The sequence below is a fragment of the Anguilla anguilla genome, chromosome 13 (assembly GCF_013347855.1).
Source record: "Anguilla anguilla isolate fAngAng1 chromosome 13, fAngAng1.pri, whole genome shotgun sequence".
Classification (NCBI taxonomy): domain Eukaryota; kingdom Metazoa; phylum Chordata; class Actinopteri; order Anguilliformes; family Anguillidae; genus Anguilla; species Anguilla anguilla.
Window position 1 is genome coordinate 17723562 of NC_049213.1, and position 23120 is coordinate 17746681.

The following is a 23120-nucleotide window of genomic DNA, read 5'->3' on the forward strand; positions in this document are numbered from 1 at the left end:
CTTGTGTGCAAAAGCCTCTGAAGAAATGGAAAAACATGCAAATATGATGACAGAATTTTAAATGTATGCGTAATTTATCAACAGTTTATTACTTTGATTAATTTGAAAAATAACAGGTGTTACAGAATAATTCCAGTACTTCATTTAGATGTTGCAACTAGCCAAGAATCATTTCTGTTTTCTGTTTTTTGGTGTCAGTTTGAATTAAGGAAGAAAACAAGGTATTTTTGACCATTTATTTTTCTTTTCTGAAACAACGCTTGTATGAAAATGTTTCATGCAAATAAATCCACAATTTTCCCAGAAAAATCTACATGTAAACGTGCCATCACAGAAGGCAACAAAAAATATTCTCTGCAAAACATAAACGATGAAAACTTTTCACTGCTATTGCTTGAAGGCAACTTGAAGGCAGGAGAACACACCAAACAGTGCCTTCATTAAAGACCTGTATTAAAGATCAAGCAATACAGAAACCATTAACACAGTAATGGCTCTCAACCATAATGAGAAGAATTATACTTAAGTGCATGTAATGACATGCAATTGTTGTGTGATTATTCAGATAAGTACCACAAACTAACTCTTACCATGTACATTTTAAGAATTATACAAATATTTCCTTCACTGAGCATATGCATGCTACAAGATTTCATCTTTCCTTCACGGAAGGTTACATTTTGTGTTGTACTGAACCATACACCTCATAATCCAGTAAATTAAGTGCAGAATATCCACAGTGGAAAAATAATACTCAATCTGAGTAATAATAATCATAGATGCTTTTTAAAAAAAAGCATTGAACATGTTTTTGTAACAAATTAAAATTTTTAAATCCTCTATAGGAAAAATATATAACTGACTTCAAGAAAAATACACTTTCTCAGAATGTCCTAGAGAAGAAAAGGAGAATTCTGAATACAATCTTTCAGTTAGAACCAACACTGGTTAGCCTTATTCTGTCTCATTGAGAGCATATATTTAACCTCCTGCACATGCAGAAGAGGAAGATAAACACTTCCTACAAGCTGAGAATTACTGTCCAGGCCCATATTAGACAGGCCTTTTTAATTCTGTTAGTCTGAGTGTCCAGTGAGCATCTGCAGGACTCTACCACGGCCTCCAGAGGGCGCCTTTGACTGGAGTCTCCTCTTTGCTGGTGGTCTGTCTGGCTGGAGAGTTCAGCTGAGGCAACACACTCTGACTCTTGGTCATATCAGAGGAAGATGGCAGGTTCTGGAAATGGTTCAGCAGTCTTTTCTGGGATTGCGACATCACTTCCTCCCTGGACAGGAAATGCTTGATCTCTTGGACACACCTGGAGTACCCCTGACTGACAGGTGAGGAGGAGCTGCTCACTGGCTGCTGCTGTCGTTTGAGGAAGAAAACTGCCATCTCCAGGACGTCTGCTTTCTCCAGCTTGGAGTCTGGCTGCTGCTGCAGGAATGCTGGTCCAAGGAGAGACTTGAGCTGCTCAATGCTGCTATTGATACGATCTCTGCGCATCTTCTCCACCACTGGCTTTCTCAGCTGCACAAACAAAACAGGAAATCTGTTAATAATCTGGATCTGGAATACAACACGACTGAAGATAATGAAAAATTACATAAACAATTCTGCAGAGATCAAGTTCTCAATTTACCTTGTTGGTCAGAATCAGGTGCTCCTTAGAGTAGGTCATTGCTGCAGGTACTGTAGGTGCCATGGCTGTGTGTCTGTGCTGTAGAGGTCTCTGTGTAGAGTGAGTCTGATCTGTGCTGGCTTCACCTCTCTTATTTATAGTCCCAAATCTCCATACCAATGTGTGGGTCTTGCTCTTGTTGGACTTTCCCACAGTGTGTAGCCAATGGGAGAGCTTGTGAGGACAATGAGGCGTGCGTGGCTGTCACATGCTGAATGAAGTGCTTATTGCTGGGGGACAATGGCTGTGTCTCAGGGGAACAGGTGGAGGGGTGGGGGTGAGGGAGAGAGAGTCACAGAGAGCTGAGAGAATCTGGGAATATGGTGACCCTTGAGAGAGCAGATCTGCTGCCTGATGTTAGGATCAATGATACTGACAGAGCACACGCTCATCATCCCAATGTACACGTGTGGAACTGACACACATCTTCAGCATCACACTTTACTCTGTTCCATGATCCAGCATGACATCTGCATTCTTTACTGCAGACCTCTCTCACACATATTTACGCTGTCAGTCACATTTTACAGCTTTCAGATGGATTTGACCTCAGAGAAAACTGCATGTGCTGCGGACTTTACATATGTGCAGCTGTTCAACCATGAATATGTTATTGAGTATACATGTATATATGGGAACCACTTTACATTGTATATGATTTGTGTCTAGAATGGGTTAGAGTATTCTTTTAATATTTTCTGCTTTTCAGGAAATATCTTTCCCGATTGCAAATGTCATTGATAAAACATTTGATGACACTGAATGTGAAAATTAAACAAAACTAAAAGTTCTGAGACACTTATAATGTGTAAATGTATAAGAGCCATATATCAAAGAGTGATGTATCACTGGCTGGAAATACATTATTCCAACATCTCTTCTGCTCTGCTAGTGGACAGTGGACAGTCAGTGGTGTGAGACCAGATGTCACAGATGTGTTCTCAGTCTTGTGGCTGGTGGTCAGTGTGAGTAGAGAGCTGATCTGTGTTTCCCACACTAAGTCCTGTGTGCTGGGATCAATGCACAACAAAAGCTGCTCCATGCACTGAATGGGCCATTAGTGATGGCTATTGGCTCTGTGCTGTAGGACAGACACAGCCTGACGTCACAGACCATCTGGAAGGAAGGATTATCAGTGACTGAAACTGACACTGACTGGAAGATATATTCTGTTTCACATATAATACACATATAAGTTTAATTTTTATTGTAATTTCATATTTTAAGTAATTTGTATGTGAAAACCTGTTTTGTTTTTAAATAAAGATAAACTTAATTAACTACACTCCTGCCTCCAAAAAATAAGTTTTACTTTTGTAACAATGCCATCGCCTATGCATTGTGGTTGTAAATGTGCCTTCCCACTGGGAGAGAAAATCCATAATTTCAGTGGTGCTTATCAATATATTCCATAGTAGCCCAGCAGTGGCCCAGTTGTCCAGCCACTGCTGGGATTGAGGATGTTAATGACACTGGAACTGGGAGTCTACTCTCTAGAGCTTTCCCACACTTCGTCCATTAAGATCATCCTATTGAACAGTATAAGTGTGCCTTTTTAAATGCTAATTCATCTGTCCACAAGCAGCCTTCAACAGGACCCTGGGGGGTAAATACTACAAGTTAAATAATACTCAACCAGGGGCCAGATAAGCAAGGCACTCAGAGATTTAGGATTTTAGGATTTTATTAGGATCCCCATCAGCTGATGCAGAACATCAGCTACTCTTCCTGGGGTCCACACAAAAACATCACAACAGATAAGCCACTTGCAGACAAAACAACCACATGAAATAAAAATCAAAAAAGTATAACTAACAATATTCTTTCTCACAAACATATTACTATACGATAGTAATATGTATAGTATAGAGAGACAACGCGGTCTAGCCATAGGTATTTTTATGGATGTCAGACCCCAAGAAATAAAAGTAACAACCCACTATAGACAATGCATGATCATCTTAAATATTCCATTTGAAATATCTGCTATGATAGGTACATTCTAGAATAGGTGAATGATGCTTATTAACAGTCATATTACATTGTAAATTAAATTTTACTTAACCCATTAAAAGTATTTCTTTCAATTCTTTCAGGGTACCCATCACTTTATATTATTACAACTGGTCCCTAAACATGGAATATATTTATCTGCAGATGTAAACCACCCTAAAGAATGTTCTGGAGTGAGACTGTTCACATACAGTATAACCCTGAGTCCTGTAGTCTCGGGGTGCAGCTCCCAGTATCCATTGACCCAGTGGGGCTCTGTGACTGAATCTGACTCTGTTTCCCACACTCTCTCTATTCACTGTGTTCTATGGGGGAACAAAAGAAGTGTGTCTCATTACACATCACATTATCCACAGGGTTTGATCTCCTAGTGATGGAGAGGGGCACCTTCCTCCCACTGAGACCATCTGGACTACAGTTAGTGAGACAAGTCCAGGCAAACTTCTCATAGTCTTCTGCCACACTGATGCTGTATACTGTGTTTCCAATGCTTAGTCCTAATTGCCCTCATAGTTCTGAAACTCATTGATGCAGATGCAATGCAGAGTAAAATAACCTGGATTTTAATCTTCTGGCTGATTATATGAGAACCTGCAAGTGGTTGAACAGTTTAAATTTAACTGTTGGAAAGTATAACATATTGTGGCATTTGGTCCACCAGAGTGGCTGATTGATCTCAGTTGCGCCGGCTGGTGGAGAGAGCACACGCACCTGGGCTGCGTTAGCTAATCAGCCCAAGTGCTTAAAGGTGTGTTGTTCTCCACAGTTCAGGGCCAAGACCAGGAGCATGTTTATTTATTTGAGTTGCATTTAATTTAATTTTTGTTTTTTTTTAATAAGACAGGGAAAAGTAAACTGCCACTGAAAAGTAGGAGGAGCTGGTCTGCTGGAAAGCAGTCCAGCTACAGAGTGGGGAACTGAAATAGTTGTCGCTCTGTTTTACTTTATTTTCTCTTCGTTATTTTAGCTTGTTGTTTTAGTTTATTGTTTTTGCCTGGAACCCGTGAGGGGGAAGGGTGAATGTGTCCGTTTATTTGATTTCGGATTTGTGTTGGTGCACTCACTCTCTCTCCATGCGGCAACCAATGGCGTTCCCCGGCACTACCGCATCTCCCTCCCAGGGGTGTCACGCTGGCATGTGACACACATGTTAACATTATACACTCCATTTCTAAAACTGTGGACACCCTTTCTAATTAGTGGTCTTTGCAATTTCAGTCACACCCATTGCTAACAGGTGCATGAAATCAAACATTCAGCCAGCAATCTCCATTGACAAACATTGGTAGTAGAATGGGTTGTACTGAAGAGCTCAGTGACTTTCAACATGGCACTGTCATAGGATGCCACCTTTTCATCTTTGTGGCAACAGTTTTGGGAAGGCTTTTTCCTGTTTCAGCATGACAGTTCCCCCCAAGCACAAAGCAGGGTCTATAAAGAAATGGTTTGCTGGGTTTTGTGGGGAAGAACTTGACTGACCTGTACAGAGCCCTGACCTCTGCCCCATCAACCACCTTTGAGATGTATTGGAATGCAGATTGCAAGCCAGGCCTTATGCCCAACATCAGTGCCCAACCTCAGTAATGCTCTTGTGGCTGAATTCGAAGCGAATTCCCACAACCATGTTCCATAATCTACTGGAATTTCTTCCCAGAAGAGTGTAGACTGTTACAGCAGCAAAGGGGGATCCAACGCCATATTAATGCCCATGGTTTTGGAATGTGATGTTCAACAAGTACATGTGAATGTGATGTTCAAGTGTCCACATACTTTTGGAAATGTAGTCTATCTGTCTTTAAAAATCATTGATAATCTTTCTTGATTCATCCATTTATGAGACAAAGAAAAAAATGTATTTAACCTGTTTTGCAAAACCTATTGCTAAGCGGAAGAGAATAGTTTCAATGGCTTGGCTGAAGTTTCGGTGCTTCTCAGAAAAAGGGAATACTTAAATTAGATGCTGCACATAGGTTAGGACTGTGGAAACGATTGATCTTTTTCAGTTTTTGTGTGTGTTTAAGTTTGAAATGAAGTGAAGAATCACAATATGTTTAATAATTTCTTTTTAATTCCTCAAAGAATTCTGCATTCAAAAGTTTCAGATAAATAGATTGTACTTTAACAAATACAAATGTGAATATGCCTTCGTTGAAGGAAACATTACATGCTACAAGATTTCATCTTTCCTTCACGGAAGGTTACATTTTGTGTTGTACTGAACCATACACCTCATAATCCAGTAAATTAAGTGCAGAATATCCACAGTGGAAAAATAATACTCAATCTGAGTAATAATAATCATAGATGCTTTTTAAAAAAAAGCATTGAACATGTTTTTGTAACAAATTAAAATTTTTAAATCCTCTATAGGAAAAATATATAACTGACTTCAAGAAAAATACACTTTCTCAGAATGTCCTAGAGAAGAAAAGGAGAATTCTGAATACAATCTTTCAGTTAGAACCAACACTGGTTAGCCTTATTCTGTCTCATTGAGAGCATATATTTAACCTCCTGCACATGCAGAAGAGGAAGATAAACACTTCCTACAAGCTGAGAATTACTGTCCAGGCCCATATTAGACAGGCCTTTTTAATTCTGTTAGTCTGAGTGTCCAGTGAGCATCTGCAGGACTCTACCACGGCCTCCAGAGGGCGCCTTTGACTGGAGTCTCCTCTTTGCTGGTGGTCTGTCTGGCTGGAGAGTTCAGCTGAGGCAACACACTCTGACTCTTGGTCATATCAGAGGAAGATGGCAGGTTCTGGAAATGGTTCAGCAGTCTTTTCTGGGATTGCGACATCACTTCCTCCCTGGACAGGAAATGCTTGATCTCTTGGACACACCTGGAGTACCCCTGACTGACAGGTGAGGAGGAGCTGCTCACTGGCTGCTGCTGTCGTTTGAGGAAGAAAACTGCCATCTCCAGGACGTCTGCTTTCTCCAGCTTGGAGTCTGGCTGCTGCTGCAGGAATGCTGGTCCAAGGAGAGACTTGAGCTGCTCAATGCTGCTATTGATACGATCTCTGCGCATCTTCTCCACCACTGGCTTTCTCAGCTGCACAAACAAAACAGGAAATCTGTTAATAATCTGGATCTGGAATACAACACGACTGAAGATAATGAAAAATTACATAAACAATTCTGCAGAGATCAAGTTCTCAATTTACCTTGTTGGTCAGAATCAGGTGCTCCTTAGAGTAGGTCATTGCTGCAGGTACTGTAGGTGCCATGGCTGTGTGTCTGTGCTGTAGAGGTCTCTGTGTAGAGTGAGTCTGATCTGTGCTGGCTTCACCTCTCTTATTTATAGTCCCAAATCTCCATACCAATGTGTGGGTCTTGCTCTTGTTGGACTTTCCCACAGTGTGTAGCCAATGGGAGAGCTTGTGAGGACAATGAGGCGTGCGTGGCTGTCACATGCTGAATGAAGTGCTTATTGCTGGGGGACAATGGCTGTGTCTCAGGGGAACAGGTGGAGGGGTGGGGGTGAGGGAGAGAGAGTCACAGAGAGCTGAGAGAATCTGGGAATATGGTGACCCTTGAGAGAGCAGATCTGCTGCCTGATGTTAGGATCAATGATACTGACAGAGCACACGCTCATCATCCCAATGTACACGTGTGGAACTGACACACATCTTCAGCATCACACTTTACTCTGTTCCATGATCCAGCATGACATCTGCATTCTTTACTGCAGACCTCTCTCACACATATTTACGCTGTCAGTCACATTTTACAGCTTTCAGATGGATTTGACCTCAGAGAAAACTGCATGTGCTGCGGACTTTACATATGTGCAGCTGTTCAACCATGAATATGTTATTGAGTATACATGTATATATGGGAACCACTTTACATTGTATATGATTTGTGTCTAGAATGGGTTAGAGTATTCTTTTAATATTTTCTGCTTTTCAGGAAATATCTTTTTTTGTTTTTTTTTAATAAGACAGGGAAAAGTAAACTGCCACTGAAAAGTAGGAGGAGCTGGTCTGCTGGAAAGCAGTCCAGCTACAGAGTGGGGAACTGAAATAGTTGTCGCTCTGTTTTACTTTATTTTCTCTTCGTTATTTTAGCTTGTTGTTTTAGTTTATTGTTTTTGCCTGGAACCCGTGAGGGGGAAGGGTGAATGTGTCCGTTTATTTGATTTCGGATTTGTGTTGGTGCACTCACTCTCTCTCCATGCGGCAACCAATGGCGTTCCCCGGCACTACCGCATCTCCCTCCCAGGGGTGTCACGCTGGCATGTGACACACATGTTAACATTATACACTCCATTTCTAAAACTGTGGACACCCTTTCTAATTAGTGGTCTTTGCAATTTCAGTCACACCCATTGCTAACAGGTGCATGAAATCAAACATTCAGCCAGCAATCTCCATTGACAAACATTGGTAGTAGAATGGGTTGTACTGAAGAGCTCAGTGACTTTCAACATGGCACTGTCATAGGATGCCACCTTTTCATCTTTGTGGCAACAGTTTTGGGAAGGCTTTTTCCTGTTTCAGCATGACAGTTCCCCCCAAGCACAAAGCAGGGTCTATAAAGAAATGGTTTGCTGGGTTTTGTGGGGAAGAACTTGACTGACCTGTACAGAGCCCTGACCTCTGCCCCATCAACCACCTTTGAGATGTATTGGAATGCAGATTGCAAGCCAGGCCTTATGCCCAACATCAGTGCCCAACCTCAGTAATGCTCTTGTGGCTGAATTCGAAGCGAATTCCCACAACCATGTTCCATAATCTACTGGAATTTCTTCCCAGAAGAGTGTAGACTGTTACAGCAGCAAAGGGGGATCCAACGCCATATTAATGCCCATGGTTTTGGAATGTGATGTTCAACAAGTACATGTGAATGTGATGTTCAAGTGTCCACATACTTTTGGAAATGTAGTCTATCTGTCTTTAAAAATCATTGATAATCTTTCTTGATTCATCCATTTATGAGACAAAGAAAAAAATGTATTTAACCTGTTTTGCAAAACCTATTGCTAAGCGGAAGAGAATAGTTTCAATGGCTTGGCTGAAGTTTCGGTGCTTCTCAGAAAAAGGGAATACTTAAATTAGATGCTGCACATAGGTTAGGACTGTGGAAACGATTGATCTTTTTCAGTTTTTGTGTGTGTTTAAGTTTGAAATGAAGTGAAGAATCACAATATGTTTAATAATTTCTTTTTAATTCCTCAAAGAATTCTGCATTCAAAAGTTTCAGATAAATAGATTGTACTTTAACAAATACAAATGTGAATATGCCTTCGTTGAAGGAAACATTACGTATTTTCAATAAAATATAACCTGTGATATATTATCACACACCTACTTGAAAACACGAAGACACTCCTAACAGAGTGTTTTGTTTACACTGATTTAAAGTCTTTATAAACAACCTGCAGAATAAGGCAGATCAAAGACTGACATTTACCAACCAATACGGGGAACAGTTATACTTCAGTGTAACATACACTAAACTGTGACATTATATTATAATTCACATCACAATAGCAAATAAACTGACATGTCAGTTTCATCTTTATGAATGACTTAACATTCCCCACCATGCATATAGATCATGCAACAATCATTATTTACTTCACTGAAGGATTTTAAAGGACTCACTACACAATCTGAGTAAACCCTGTTCACAGAAGACATTTCATCTAAACATTTCATGTTGAACATATTGAGAATACTTAGAACCAAATATTGGTAAATTTACAAAATCCTTTGTAGGAAAAATATGTAACCGACTTCAAGAAAAATACATATTCTCAGAATGTCATAGATAAGAAAAGGAAACACATTATATCAGTTGGCAACAGCTCCGGTTATTTGAGTTCTTTTTCCACTAAGAGCATATATTTAACCTCCTGCACATGCAGAAGAGGAAGATAAACACATCATACACACTGAGAATTACTGTCCAGGCCCATATTAGACAAGCCTCTTCAATTCTGTTAGTCTGAGTGTCCAGTGAGAGTCTGCAGGACTCTACCAGGGCCTCCAGAGGGCGCCTTTGACTGGAGTCTCCTCTTTGCTGGTGTTCTGTCTGGCTGGAGAGTTCAGCTGAGGCAACACACTCTGACTCTTGGTCATATCAGAGGAAGATGGCAGGTTCTGGAAATGGTTCAGGAGTCTTCTCTGGGATTGCGGCATCACTTCCTCCCTGGACAGGAAATGCTTGATCTCTTGGACACACCTGGAGTACCCCTGACTGACAGGTGAGGAGGAGCTGCTCACTGGCTGCTTCTGCTGCCGTGCGAGGAAGAAAACTGCCATCTCCAGGATGTCTGCTTTCTCCAGCTTGGAGTCTGGCTGCTGCTGCAGGAATGCTGGTCCAAGGAGAGACCTGAGCTGCTCAATGCTGCTGTTGATACGATCTCTGCGCATCTTCTCCACCATCGGCTTTCTCGGCTGCAGGAACAAAACAGGATATCTGTTAGTAATCTGGATCTGGAATATAACATGACTAAAGCTAATGCAAAATGATACAAGTATTTCTTCAAAGATCAAGTTCTCAATTTACCTTGTTGGTCAGAATCAGGTGCTCCTTAGAGTAGGCCAGTGCTGCAGGTACTGTAGGTGCCATGGCTGTGTGTCTGTGCTGTAGAGGTCTCTGTGTAGAGTGAGTGTGATCTGTGCTGGCTTCACCTCTCTTATTTATAGTCCCAAATCTCCATACCAATGTGTGGGTCTTGGTCTTGTTGGAGTTTCCCACAGTATGCAGCCAATAGGAGAGCTTGTGGGGACAATGAGGCATGCGTGGCTGTCACATGCTGAATGAAGTGCTTATTGCTAGGGGACAATGGCTTTGTCTCAGGGGAACAGGTGGAGGGGTGGGGGTGAGGGAGAGAGAGTCACAGAGAGCTGAGAGAATCTGGGAATATGGTGACCCTTGAGAGAGCAGATCTGCTGCCTGATGTTAGGATCAATGATACTGACAGAGCACACGCTCATCATCCCCATGTACACGTGTGGGACTGACATACATCTCCAGCATCACGCTTTACTCTGCTCCATAATCCAACATGACATCTGCATTCTTTACTGCAGACTTCTCTCACACATATTTACACTGTCAGTCACATTTTACAGCATTCAAATGCAGTTTTAAATTGCAGAGGTTAAATCCATGTGCTGCAGACTTTACATATGTGCAGCTGTTCAACCATGAATATGTTATTGAGTTTATATGTATATATGGGAATCATTTTGCATTGTATTTGATTTCTGTCTAGAACGGGTTATAGTGTTCATTTAATTCAGTATTCAACTGACGTCCTCTGCGTAAGCGGATGTACGTACTCATCCACGTGCCAGTGGCATCATATTAAAGTGCGAAACAACAATAAAGAAGCCACAACAACAGGCAAAATGGATTCTCGTGGATGCAGTACACACGAAACACACTTCTTCTTTTAATTTCCGGCAGACTAGGCACAGGTAGTGCATTGCTGCCTCCCGCCATTTAAAAACAACAATGCATTTGGTCTTTGCAAACGGAAATGATGTACATGTTTATTTGCATATTGAGCGGGGAAGTGAGATCCAATCACAAGTGGTCACTCGAGATGCATGTGGAGACGCATTCTGATGCCAGGTGTGAACTGACATCCGTCTCGACTGAATCTAGACACAATCTGGATATATCTGGATACCAAGTACAGATCTGAACAGGGCCTCAGTGGTGTGAGACCAGATGTCACAGATGTGTTCCCAGTCTTGTGGCTGGTGGTCAGTGTGAGTAGAGAGCTGATCTGTGTTTCCCACACTGAGTCCTGTGTGCTGGGATCAATGCACAACAAAAGCTGCTCCATGCACTGAATGGACCATTAGTGATGGCTATTGGCTCTGTGCTGTAGGACAGACACAGCCTGACGTCACAGACCATCTGGAGGGAAGGATTACCAGTGACTGAAAGTGACACTGACCAGGGGATATTTTCTTTTTCATGTAATACATACATAAATTTGGTCTTTAGTATAATTTTATATTCTTAATCCTATTAATTCATAAATAAATATTTATCTTGTTTTTAAATTAAGTAAAACTTAATTAACTGAACTCCTGCCTCTCCAAAAAATAAGTTTTACATTTGTGACAATGCTCATTTTTGCAGTGAAACATATATCATTGTTATAAATGTGTCTTCCCTTTTACAAAAAATCTTGCATACATAATTCCAGTGGTGCCCTTTCATAATTTAAAATACATTTACTGCAATTTTACAACAGTGAAGTGTATATATTCCTCAGTACCCCATGTGGAGGCCCAAGTGTCCAGCGGCTGCTGGGATTGAGAATGTTAATGACAGTAGAACTGGGACTCTGCTCTCCAGAGCTTTCCCACACTTTGTCCATTAAGTGTGCCTTGTTAAATGCTAATTCATCTGTCCACAAGCAGCCTTCAACAAGACCCTGGGGGTAAATACTACAAGTTAAATAATTCTCAATTAGGCGCCAGGTAAACATGACACTCAGAGACAAGGAGGTCTTAGCCGTAGGCATTTTTTTTGGACATTAGACCTCCTGGAAATGAAAGTTAGAAACAACTGTAAATGGCATATGATGGTCTTAGAAGGAGTGCCATGCTTTCAAAACATGAAAGTCAGCACATTTAAGTGATTCTGGTACAACATAAAATATTTCTGCCATAATTTCAGACATCACTCTGGAACAGGTACATGCTAGAATAGGAATGAAGCTTATTAAATGTTAAGGGCCTGATTTACTAAGACCTTTAGCATGTGAAAAACCTTTCAGCACATACAAGACTGAAGATGTTACTAATGACTGCTCATGGTATTTTTTATTTTATTTTTTGCACCAATTGATGGTTGTGTTATTAGTTGTGTATGTGCTAACAGGTTTCCATATGCTAAAGGTCTTAGTTGTAAAATAAATTTTCATTTGGCCATTAGGAATGTTTTTTTTCCAATTCTTACAGGCTATCATTACTTTCTATTTTTACTACCTTTCCATAAACATTGAACATGTGCAGTCATGAGAATCAGACTAAATAATGTTCTGAGGTGAGGCTGCACACACTCCCCCCTCAGTCCTGTTCTCGAGTACCAATTGCCTAATCAACTGTTCCAGAGCACAGGTACCTTTACACAGAGAGGATAATATGTACTATTTGAACCATAAATGAAGGTGTATCAAATTATGAAAGACAGATATACTAGCAATTATTCATTGATGGCAAACACAATGCAATAAAATTAAGTTATTAGATGAAGCTGAAGTTTGTACATGTAAAGTGATTTCATTGACCTTTGTAAAAAGAAATATTCTAACTATGCATACCCATTCTCCCATCCTGGTTTGTTGATTTGGAATTAGACAAGTTAGACAAAAACGGATGATTTTTACCATTTATTTTTGGTTTGTAAACATTACTGCAAAGAAATATTGCATAGAAATGGATAAGTAATTCTGAACAATAAACATGCTTCCATAGAAAGCAAAATAACATATTCTTAGTGAAATTTAAAGTGATACATCATCACTACCATTGCTTGAAGACATCTTCAAGACAGGAAGATACTCCTAACAGAGTATTCAATACATGAGAATTGAAGACCTTTATAAAAGACCAGCAGATACTAACAGCTTCCACAGGTTAAAATATCTCGAACATCAGTGGGAATACTGACAATTCTGTGTACTATACATTAATTTGTGATGTTATACTAAAATTCAAATTATCATAAAAAATTGACATGAAATCAGTTTGGTCTTTGTAATGTGACATATAGTATCTTTCTTCCACAAAGCATATACAGTATATGCTACAAGATAACAATTCCATAATTCCTTCATAGAAGGTTATTATTATTAACATAAACAATAAAATCACCCAAAATATCCTGCAAAAAGGCATACTCAATATGAGAAAACGATCGCCATGAATTTTTCAAAACACTGCTGAACTTGAAATTGTTACGATCAGAAGTAACAAATATTGAGCAACAAGTCCTTTCTAAATGAACTTCAGTTGACTTCAAGCAAAAGAAATTAAATCCATAGAAATGTGTGTTTTGTGTGTTTGCGTGTGTGTGCGTGCGTGTGTGTTTGTGTAAGGTGTTGCATAATACTACTTGTAAGTCTTGGACTTTCTCATTGAGAGTATATCTTTAAACTCCTGCACATGCAGAAGAGGAAGATAAACACTTCCTACACACTGAGAATTATTGTCCAGGCCCATCTTAGCCTCTTCAATTCTGTTAGTCTGAGTGTCCAGTGAAAGTCTGCAGGACTCTACCAGGGCCTCCAGAGGGCGCCTTCGACTGGAGTCTCCTCTTTGCTGGTGGTCTGTCTGGCTGGAGAGTTCAGCTGAGGCAACACACTCTGACTCTTGGTCATATCAGAGGAAGGCGGCAGGTTCTGGAAATGGTTCAGAAGTCTTCTCTGGGATTGTGACATCACTTCCTCCCTGGACAGGAAATGCTTGATCTCTTGGGCACACTTGGAGTACCCCTGACTGACAGGGGAAGAGCAGGAGGAGCTGCTCACAGGCTGTCGTTTGAGGAAGAAAACTGCCATCTCCAGGATGTCTGCTTTCTCCAGCTTGGAGTCTGGCTGCTGCTGCAGAAATGCTGGTCCAAGGAGAGACTTGAGCTGCTCAATGCTGCTGTTGATACGATCTCTGCGCATCTTCTCCACCATTGGTTTTCTCAGCTGCACAAACAAAACAGGAAATCTGTTAATAATCTGGATCTGGAATACAACATGACTGAAGATAGTGGAAAATGACATAAACAATTCTGCAGAGATCAAGTTCTCAATTTACCTTGTTGGTCAGAATCAGGTGCTCCTTAGAGTAGGTCATTGCTGCAGGTACTGTAGGTGCCATGGCTGTGTGTCTGTGCTGTAGAGGTCTCTGTGTAGAGTGAGTCTGATCTGTGCTGGCTTCACCTCTCTTATTTATAGTCCCAAATCTCCATACCAATGTGTGGGTCTTGGTCTTGTTGGACTTTCCCACAGTGTGTAGCCAATGGGAGAGCTTGTGAGGACAATGAGGCGTGCGTGGCTGTCACATGCTGAATGAAGTGCTTATTGCTGGGGGACAATGACTGTGTCTCAGGGGAACAGGTGGAGGGGTGGGGGTGAGGGAGAGAGTCACAGAGAGCTGAGAGAATCTGGGAATATGGTGACCCTTGAGAGAGCAGATCTGCTGCCTGATGTTAGGATCAATGATACTGACAGAGCACACGCTCATCATCCTCTTGTACACGTGTGGGACTGACACACATCTTCAGCATCACCCTTTACTCTGTTCCATGATCCAACATGACATCTGCATTCTTCACTGTAGACTTCTCTCACACATATTTATACTGTCAGTCACATTTTACAGCTTTCAACTGAACAATGCTGCATGTCTCTCAGCCCTCAATATTTCATTGACTATTCATATATTTGCAAGACACCATCATCATCACAGATCACTGTGTAATGAGGCAAGTTGTCCACAAATTTCTTTGAGAGATCCTAGGGAGATTTTTATTTATTGTTTTATGTTTTTGTTATACAGCTTGTCGCACACAAGGTGATTTTCCAAACATATTCATAGCAAGTCTATTCACATTTCATTGTTTAATCAACATGCAATGTAAATTTAAAGCTTGAAGTTCCTGCACTACATTGAATTACTGAGGTGCAAACACCTTTCGTGGAATACAATTACTAGAAGTGTTTTTAACAAAATAGGTATACAAATATCTTAGGAAGTATAATCAAATTTCCCACCAACCAGCCACTTTTAATGATTATTTAAAGCACAGACCAGGCAAAGGGACTCACAGGCTAATCTCATCTTCATGTCAGACTAATGTTACATCAACCCATATTCATACAGCATTTCACAGAAGAAGGGCTGTTTGTGGATCAGTTTTGCTCTTAGCTTTATAATGAATAAGCTTAATATGTGTTTACAGGGAAAGCTGCTCCTAGGTCAGAACTCCTACAGTACTCTGAGCTCTTTTTTAATATTGGACCAGATGTCACAGATGTGTTCTCCGTCTTGTGGCTGGTGGTCAGTGTGAGTAGAGAGCTGATCTGTGTTTCCCACACTGAGTCCTGTGTGCTGGGATCAATGTACAACAAAAGCTGCTCCATGCACTGAATGGGCCATTAGTGATGGTTATTGGCTCTGTGCTGTAGGACAGACACAGCCTGACGTCACAGACCATCTGGAAGGAAGGATTATCAGTGCCTGAAAGTGACACAGATCCAGGGGATATTTGCACTCATTTTATATTTCATACTAAATGGATTTTAGTCAGTATTACCAGCATATAGAACAAATACTATTGTGTACAATAATAATAATAATTATTATTATTAATTATTATTGTGCAAACTTTGCTGCACTCATAGAGAAAGCTGTATATTGCATAAATGATTTAATATTTTTCTTGTTTAAATAATAAAAAATATGTATATTGTACCCTTTATTTACATGTGAGGTCACTCAGAGAATAAGCATTTAATTGCCAGCTGCTAATATTCTGTTTTGTACTGGACATTATGACCAATAAACTTTGATATCTGAAAATGAAGATTTTAAATAAAAATGCAAATGCCATCAGTTGATTGTCAATGCTTTCTACCTGGCCTGAAGAAATCAGATGCCGTTTGTCAGTGTAGATTTAGCTATTTCAATGTATATTTTCTTTCGTCATTAGAAAGGTTTTCTTATTATTTTCCATGAGTGTTTTCAAACCAAACACTTACATATATTTCTTAGCGAACATGCCCATTGTCCTGCCTTTTTTATGTTTTATTAAATATGTATGTTGGTCAAAGTGCAGGCTGGCATTGCAGTGGGTAGCGATGGTTGCCAAGAAGGACCTTGGTTCGAATCCCGGCCTGGGCCTTTCTGTGTGGAGTTTTCATGTTCTCTCCGTGTCCGTGTGGGTTTCCTCCAGGTACTCCGGTTTCCTCCTGCAGTCCAAAGACATGCCGGTTAGGCTAACTGAAGACTCTAAATTGCCCATTGGTATGAGTGTATGAGTGAATGGTGTGTGTGCCTGTGATGGACTGGCGACCTGTCCAGGGTGTATTCCTGCCTCTTGCTCAATGCATGCTGGGATAGGCTCTAGCACCCCCTGCAACCCTGACCAGGATAAGCAGGTTAGGTAATGGATGGATGGATGAAGGGATGGTATCTGTGCAATCATGCTGTCACTGTGTAGGATGATAAGGACAATGAAGAAAGAGGATTGGGATGCAGAAGGTTTATTGATATTTAAGACAATTAACAATGATAAAACATAACCACAAATTTACAAAACTTTAAATGAATTCTCACAAACATAATCAATAAAAACAATCCTAAAAGAAAGGCTTTCTAAAATAAAAGTTCTATTTAAAAAGGTATTCCATAGCATTTAAAAAATAACAGTTTCCTTTTCATAAAGGAATACACAGTTGTACCTTAATGATCAATACTGCCCTCTGGCAGTACATTTCATTTAGTACATGTTCAAGTAAACTTTCTCAGAACAGAATACAGCACAAAAGCTCTGCTTTCATGCGCATTGACTAGCCTTAAGAAATGAAAGGTCAGAATATCTGCAGCATTTTCAAGACATATCTGTCTTTACAAAAGACCATTGGCCTTATGCTTTCATGTATATTCTATACAAACATTGACACATTTTTGCTTGAAAGCAAAAGGCATAATAAAATAATAATTAGCACACTAAAAAACAAGCATACAGAATACAATGTGAGGCCCTGACTGTTTCAGGAGGTCAAACATTGTTTAATCTATTCCTAGCTATGTTCCATTCCTGAGTATGCAGCATAGACCAAACTTTGTTTTGTTTGGCCTGTAGAGTCTATGGAGGGTCTGCTCCATGTATCTTCTGACCCTTGACCTTTGACCAATCCTTGGTCATAAGGTCACTTTTGGAAGCACAGCGGTGCCACATCTTCAGACGGAGCGTGAGACAGACGCAGTGCTTGGCGGGAGCACCTGGAATAGCCGTTGTGAAACAGGACGGCTTTCCTAATTGTGAAGAGGGACAGAGCCTTTTCCCAAACGTCCATAGATGGGACACCGTTCTGGCACTGAACTGCCACGGTGGTCTTCAGTCGATCCAAACTGCTGCTGCACTGCCTCTCCAGGCTCAGGAGCTTACATCTGCCGGGCGAGGGGAGAGAGAAGTGAGCGCCCTCTACTAGATACCACAGACTGTGCAAGCACTAGCAGATAATTGTACACATATATATCATCGGGATTAATGCATAGAATTAATGCAGAGAGAATAATTTCTGTTTGTTTCATTTAATCTCCATTTACCTGGTGCGCTGGTCCTTCATGGTGTCTTGTAGAAAGATGTCTCGGCAGTTTTTGGCTTGGTGGTTTTCCTGGCAAGTCTCCTTCTGGTTTGGTCTGCACTACCAGCCGGTATTTATGCTCAACTTAGTGGGTGTGTCAAGACTGGAGCAGGTTCTCAAACTCTGCAGCCAATCAGCGAGCTCAGAGGAAGGGACAATAACACAGACGTGCATTTATCATGTCAGAATCACTCAAAGGTGGGAGGGAGTTTGCAGAATGCCTGCTGTCAATCAGAAGAAATTTTGGCGAGTGGGAAAATATCTGAAAACTGAAGGGGTCCGTAACCTTCGCTCTGCTCATGGCCATAAACAGCGGTGGGAAAGTGCCGTGGAACATCTGTGAGCATTCTGTGTTTTACAGAGAGTCATCCAGAAGTAGGTCTATCGATATTGATAATGTACACTATCTGAAAACCAGTATCTTTTTAGTCCTAGTAAAAGTCATATGTGCAGTTCTGTTCCTTTAAATCAATTACTATTGGTTACATACGTGATAAAACTGCTAATCAACTGTCAATCAACAGTTAACTGTAAAATATATATTTTAAGATATTTATAAAGTCATTTAATAATGCATGTCTCAGAAATATCAATGATGAACAAATTAACAAAAAAAAGCTACCCTTTAAGGTAAAATGTATTTATTTATTTTAAATTAAGCCTATTTTAAAAAATGTATTGTATTTATGTACTTTTTCAAATATGCAAGAACTTAAACAGGTTATTACATCATCCTGAATGCAGGTAGATTTGAATCACTATCTTTTGAGTTTGCTTCAATTTTGAGGGCGGAAGCATTTAAAAAAAACTTAACCCTTTACATTTCATAATGAGCTCCTTCCTCATTTTTCTTTTTTATAAATGACACCGGCCAATCAGATGTAATCTACAAATAGTGACAGGACTAATAAATTGAGCTGTAACAGTATCAGCGAAAGATGATGGGACTTTCCCCCTCGGTCTGCCCAGACTTCAATGAACACTGTGAGTTGTGACCCACGCAGAGGTTTGAGACGGCTCTCACTTTCAGTGAAGAAAGTGAAGAGCCTGAGTTTCCTCTGAGATTAGAGGGTCTGGTGTTTCTTTTGCAGATGGTTGGCTTGGGAGCCTGTGCTGGAGGGTGGTTCTCAGGACGGGTCCGTCTGAGTCGCCACGCTCCCTTTGTCTGGCCGTCTCCCGGCCCTGAATACACGAGTGTGGGAAACGTGCGTCCCCGCAGCCTTATTGGGTGGGGGGAGGGGTTGTGGGTGGTTTGGGGCGTGTGACTGGGACACCATCGGGAATCAGCCAGTCCGCCAGCTGTTTGGTCTTCAGCTAAAGTTTCCTTTGCAACTCAGGCCACCTGGCAGATGCAAGCAAACTGTGTTTTCTATGTCAAAGAAACTTGTGTTTTTGTCTTAGACAGTGGAAAATGTATTTTGATCTGTCACAAAGTGTTTAGGATGGGGAGAGTAATGATGTGTTTCAGTGTTACAAATAATGTTATGCCCACATGAGAACACTGTAGTGACAAAAATATACAATTCACATACAATAACCAAAAAGCCAATAGCAAGATTGTTAGATTTAACGAGAAAACTAATTGAATAAAAAAATTGAAGACTTCCTCACTGTCAATGTCATTGATCCCAACATCAGGCAGCAGATCTGCTCTCCCAAGGGTTACCACGTTCCCAGATTCTCTCAGCTCTCTGTGACTCTATCTCCCTCACCCCCACCCCTCCACCTGTTCCCCTGAGATACAGTCATTGTCCCCTAGCAATAAGCACTTCATTCAGCATGTGACAGCCACACATGCCTCATTGTCCCCACAAGCTCTCCCATTGGCTGCATACTGTGGGAAACTCCAACAAGAGCAAGACCCACACATTGGTATGGAGATTTGGGACTATAAATAAGAGAGGTGAAGCCAGCACAGATCAGACTCACTCTACACAGAGACCTCTACAGCACAACACAGCCATGGCACCTACAGTACCTGCAGCACTGATCTACTCTAAGGAGCACCTGATTCTGACCAACAAGGTAAATTGAGAACTTGATCTTTGAAGAAATACTTGTATCATTTTGCATTAGCTTTAGTCATGTTGTATTCCAGATCCAGATTATTAACAGATTTGCTGTTTTGTTTGTGCAGCTGAGAAAGCCGATGGTGGAGAAGATGCGCAGAGATCGTATCAACAGCAGCATTGAGCAGCTCAAGTCTCTCCTTGGACCAGCATTCCTGCAGCAGCAGCCAGACTCCAAGCTGGAGAAAGCAGACATCCTGGAGATGGCAGTTTTCTACCTCAAACGGCAGCAGAAGCAGCCAGTGAGCAGCTCCTCCTCACCTGTCAGTCAGGGGTACTCCAGGTGTGTCCAAGAGATCAAGCATTTCCTGTCCAGGGAGGAAGTGATGTCACAATCCCAGAGAAGACTCCTGAACCATTTCCAGAATCTGCCATCTTCCTCTGATATGACCAAGAGTCAGAGTTTGTTGCCTCAGCTGAACTCTCCAGCCAGACAGACCACCAGCAAAGAGGAGACTTCAGTCAAAGGCGCCCTCTGGAGACCGTGGTAGAGTCCTGCAGACTCTCACTGGACACTCAGACTAACAGAATTGAAGAGGCCTGTCTAATATGGGCCTGGACAGTAATTCTCAGTGTGTAGGAAGTGTTTATCTTCCTCTTCTGCATGTGCAGGAGGTTAATTATATGCTCTCAATGAGATAGAACCAGTGTTGGTGCTAACTGATAGATCGTATTCAGAATTATTTTCTTATTTAGGACATTTTGAGAAAGTATATTTTTTTATATAAGTCAGTTATATATTTTTCCTACTGAGGATTTTTAAAATTTAAAATTTATTACAAAAACATGTTTGCTACAAAATCTTTACTTTGTTCCAAAACATGTTGCCATCACATTTTAAAAAATAACATCTTCTATGAAGAATATTACTCAGATTGAGTATTCCTTTTCAGTGTGGATATTCTGCACTTAATTCACTGGATTATTTGAAATGAGGTGTATAGGTCAGTTAACAAAGAATGTAACCTTCTGTGAAGGAAAGATGGACTCTTGTAGCATACATATGCTCAGTGAATGAAAGATTTGTATAATTCTTAGGAAGTTAATATGGTAAGAGTTAGTTTGTGGTACTTACGAATAATGACATAAAAATTACATATCACTACATGCATTTAAGTATAATTCTTCTCATTATGGTTGAGAGCCATTACTGTGTTAATGGTTTCTGTATTGCTTGATCTTTAATACAGGCCTTTAATGAATGCACTGTTTGGTGTGTTCTCCTGCCTTCAAGTGCCTTCAAGCAATAGCAGTGAAAAGTTTTAAGCATGTAGGAAGTGTTCATCTTCCTCTTCTGCATGTGCAGGAGTTTAAATATATGCTCTAAATGAGAAAGTGCAAGTCTTATCACCAGTGTTACTCAACACATTTTCTCATATTGAGTATGCCTTTTTGTAGGATATTTTGGGTGGTTTTAATGTTTATGTTCATTTTAATTAAAAAAATGTAACCTTCTATGAAGGAATTATGGAATTGTTATCTTGTAGCATATATTTGCTTTGCGGAAGAAAAATGTCACATTATAAAGATCAAACTGATTTTATGTCATTTTGTTGTAATCATGTGAATTTTAGTATAACACCACAAATTTGTGTGTAGTACACAGAATTGTCATTATTCCCACCGATGTTTGAGATATTTTAACGTGTGGAAGCTGTTAGTATGTGCTGGTCTTTTATAAAGGCCTTCAATGTTTATGTATTGAATACTCTGTTAGGAGTATCTTCCTGTCTTGAAGATGTCTTCAAGCAATGGTAGTGATGATGTATCACTTTATATTTCACTAAGAATATGTTATTTTGCTTTCTATGAAAGTGTGTTGATGTTTGAATTTGCTCAATATTACTTATCCATTTGTATGCAAAATTTTCTTGATTGAAATGTTTAAGAACTGAAAATAAATGGTAAAACTCATCTGCTTCCTTTCATGTAGTCTAATTTCAAATCAGAGAACAAGAAAGATTATAAAAAAATGTTTAAAAAATATATTTATCGTTCAAATTGACCAGCTATAAGAAAACAATTAACAGAGGACTTTTAGTTAGAGATTTTTTAATTTTTTATTTTTTTACAAATAATGCTGTTTCTGGAGAGACATTGATATTTAAGCCATATTTCTTCACCAGGGCTCATCTTCAAATGATTTTGCTCATATGCATTTAATCTTCATCCAGGTCAATGAAATTACTTACTTTAGCATGTACAAACTTAAGTAGTCAATACTTTAATGTTTTTATTACTTGTGGCTGCCATTAATGAGTATTCACTTATTATATATTGTATATTAATGTATAATTATATATAATATATATAATGTATTATTTGTCTTTCATCATAAATCATGCTACGTATATATGGATATTTTTTTCACATATGTACATATATAATACATTGTGCTGTCTCTCTCAGTAAAGGCAGCTGAGCTCTGGAACAGTTCACCTGGACAGATAAGAGCAGCTGAAATTGATGCACCTGACATCCCTTTAAGAACACATTCGTCTTGCTTTGAATCAAGGTTTCTCTTGTTTTTTCATGCCCCCCCCTTTTTTCCCCTCTCAATTTTAAAAGGCTAGTCATATTCATTAGTGCTCAAGTGCAGAAAAGCATGTTCTCTCCTCCAGTGCATGTGATGTCAGCTGATTGTTTTTTAGCACCCTGCAATCTACAAGCAAGGCTTGCACAGACATGAGGGGGAGAAAGGCACTTTATGTGCAGCTTGTCAGGTGGACCGGGAGTGCCGATCCACCAGCAGAGGTCGCCAGTGCGCAATGAGACACTGTCATCCTGGCCGGCTGAAATCGTCCCATGCCCTGGTGACACTACTGCTAACTGAGCGCCACCCGAGGGGGCTGCTGACAGTTGACCCTGGCAAGGTCCAGATTTGATACCACACAGCGGTGCCCATCCATGCCCCAGAACAGAGGTGCACAACTAGGACCGATTCATTTCAGGTTTTAGTGCTTCTGCACTTTATTATTCAATTAGCTCAATCATATCTTGATGTGTCATTTAT

The 23120-nt window shown here is 40.3% G+C and overlaps 5 protein-coding genes across 5 annotated transcripts; 1 reads left to right on the plus strand and 4 right to left on the minus strand.

Annotated features, from left to right (window-relative positions):
* Positions 1–222: 222 nt before the first annotated feature.
* LOC118210854 (transcription factor HES-5-like) lies at positions 223–1806 on the minus strand. The gene is made up of 2 exons (XM_035387313.1): positions 1643–1806; positions 223–1530 (listed from the first exon to the last, which is right to left on the minus strand). The coding sequence occupies exons 1-2, from the start codon at positions 1703–1705 to the stop codon at positions 1111–1113; spliced, it is 483 nt and encodes a 160-aa protein (XP_035243204.1). The 5' UTR covers positions 1706–1806; the 3' UTR covers positions 223–1110.
* Positions 1807–5864: 4058 nt separating this feature from the next.
* Positions 5865–7025, minus strand: LOC118210855 (transcription factor HES-5-like). The gene is made up of 2 exons (XM_035387314.1): positions 6862–7025; positions 5865–6749 (listed from the first exon to the last, which is right to left on the minus strand). The coding sequence occupies exons 1-2, from the start codon at positions 6922–6924 to the stop codon at positions 6330–6332; spliced, it is 483 nt and encodes a 160-aa protein (XP_035243205.1). The 5' UTR covers positions 6925–7025; the 3' UTR covers positions 5865–6329.
* A 1823-nt stretch (positions 7026–8848) lies between these two features.
* On the minus strand, positions 8849–10329 carry LOC118211662 (transcription factor HES-5-like). Its single transcript, XM_035389046.1, has 2 exons — positions 10214–10329; positions 8849–10101 (listed from the first exon to the last, which is right to left on the minus strand). The coding sequence occupies exons 1-2, from the start codon at positions 10274–10276 to the stop codon at positions 9679–9681; spliced, it is 486 nt and encodes a 161-aa protein (XP_035244937.1). The 5' UTR covers positions 10277–10329; the 3' UTR covers positions 8849–9678.
* A 2722-nt stretch (positions 10330–13051) lies between these two features.
* Positions 13052–14968, minus strand: LOC118211638 (transcription factor HES-5-like). Its single transcript, XM_035388992.1, has 2 exons — positions 14482–14968; positions 13052–14369 (listed from the first exon to the last, which is right to left on the minus strand). Exons 1-2 carry the CDS (start codon positions 14542–14544, stop codon positions 13950–13952), a joined length of 483 nt encoding a protein of 160 aa, XP_035244883.1. The 5' UTR covers positions 14545–14968; the 3' UTR covers positions 13052–13949.
* A 4873-nt stretch (positions 14969–19841) lies between these two features.
* LOC118211632 (transcription factor HES-5-like) lies at positions 19842–22012 on the plus strand. Its single transcript, XM_035388986.1, has 2 exons — positions 19842–20063; positions 20176–22012. Exons 1-2 carry the CDS (start codon positions 20001–20003, stop codon positions 20596–20598), a joined length of 486 nt encoding a protein of 161 aa, XP_035244877.1. The 5' UTR covers positions 19842–20000; the 3' UTR covers positions 20599–22012.
* The last annotated feature ends 1108 nt before the right edge of the window (positions 22013–23120 follow it).

Coding starts and splice junctions, on each gene's coding strand:
- LOC118210855 (XM_035387314.1), bottom strand. CDS start 6,924: ATGGCACCTACAGTACCTGCAGCAATGACCTACTCTAAGGAGCACCTG. Junction 6,750..6,861: donor ACCTGATTCTGACCAACAAG/GTAAATTGAGAA, acceptor TTGTTTGTGCAG/CTGAGAAAGCCAGTGGTGGA.
- LOC118210854 (XM_035387313.1), bottom strand. CDS start 1,705: ATGGCACCTACAGTACCTGCAGCAATGACCTACTCTAAGGAGCACCTG. Junction 1,531..1,642: donor ACCTGATTCTGACCAACAAG/GTAAATTGAGAA, acceptor TTGTTTGTGCAG/CTGAGAAAGCCAGTGGTGGA.
- LOC118211662 (XM_035389046.1), bottom strand. CDS start 10,276: ATGGCACCTACAGTACCTGCAGCACTGGCCTACTCTAAGGAGCACCTG. Junction 10,102..10,213: donor ACCTGATTCTGACCAACAAG/GTAAATTGAGAA, acceptor TTGTTCCTGCAG/CCGAGAAAGCCGATGGTGGA.
- LOC118211638 (XM_035388992.1), bottom strand. CDS start 14,544: ATGGCACCTACAGTACCTGCAGCAATGACCTACTCTAAGGAGCACCTG. Junction 14,370..14,481: donor ACCTGATTCTGACCAACAAG/GTAAATTGAGAA, acceptor TTGTTTGTGCAG/CTGAGAAAACCAATGGTGGA.
- LOC118211632 (XM_035388986.1), top strand. CDS start 20,001: ATGGCACCTACAGTACCTGCAGCACTGATCTACTCTAAGGAGCACCTG. Junction 20,064..20,175: donor ACCTGATTCTGACCAACAAG/GTAAATTGAGAA, acceptor TTGTTTGTGCAG/CTGAGAAAGCCGATGGTGGA.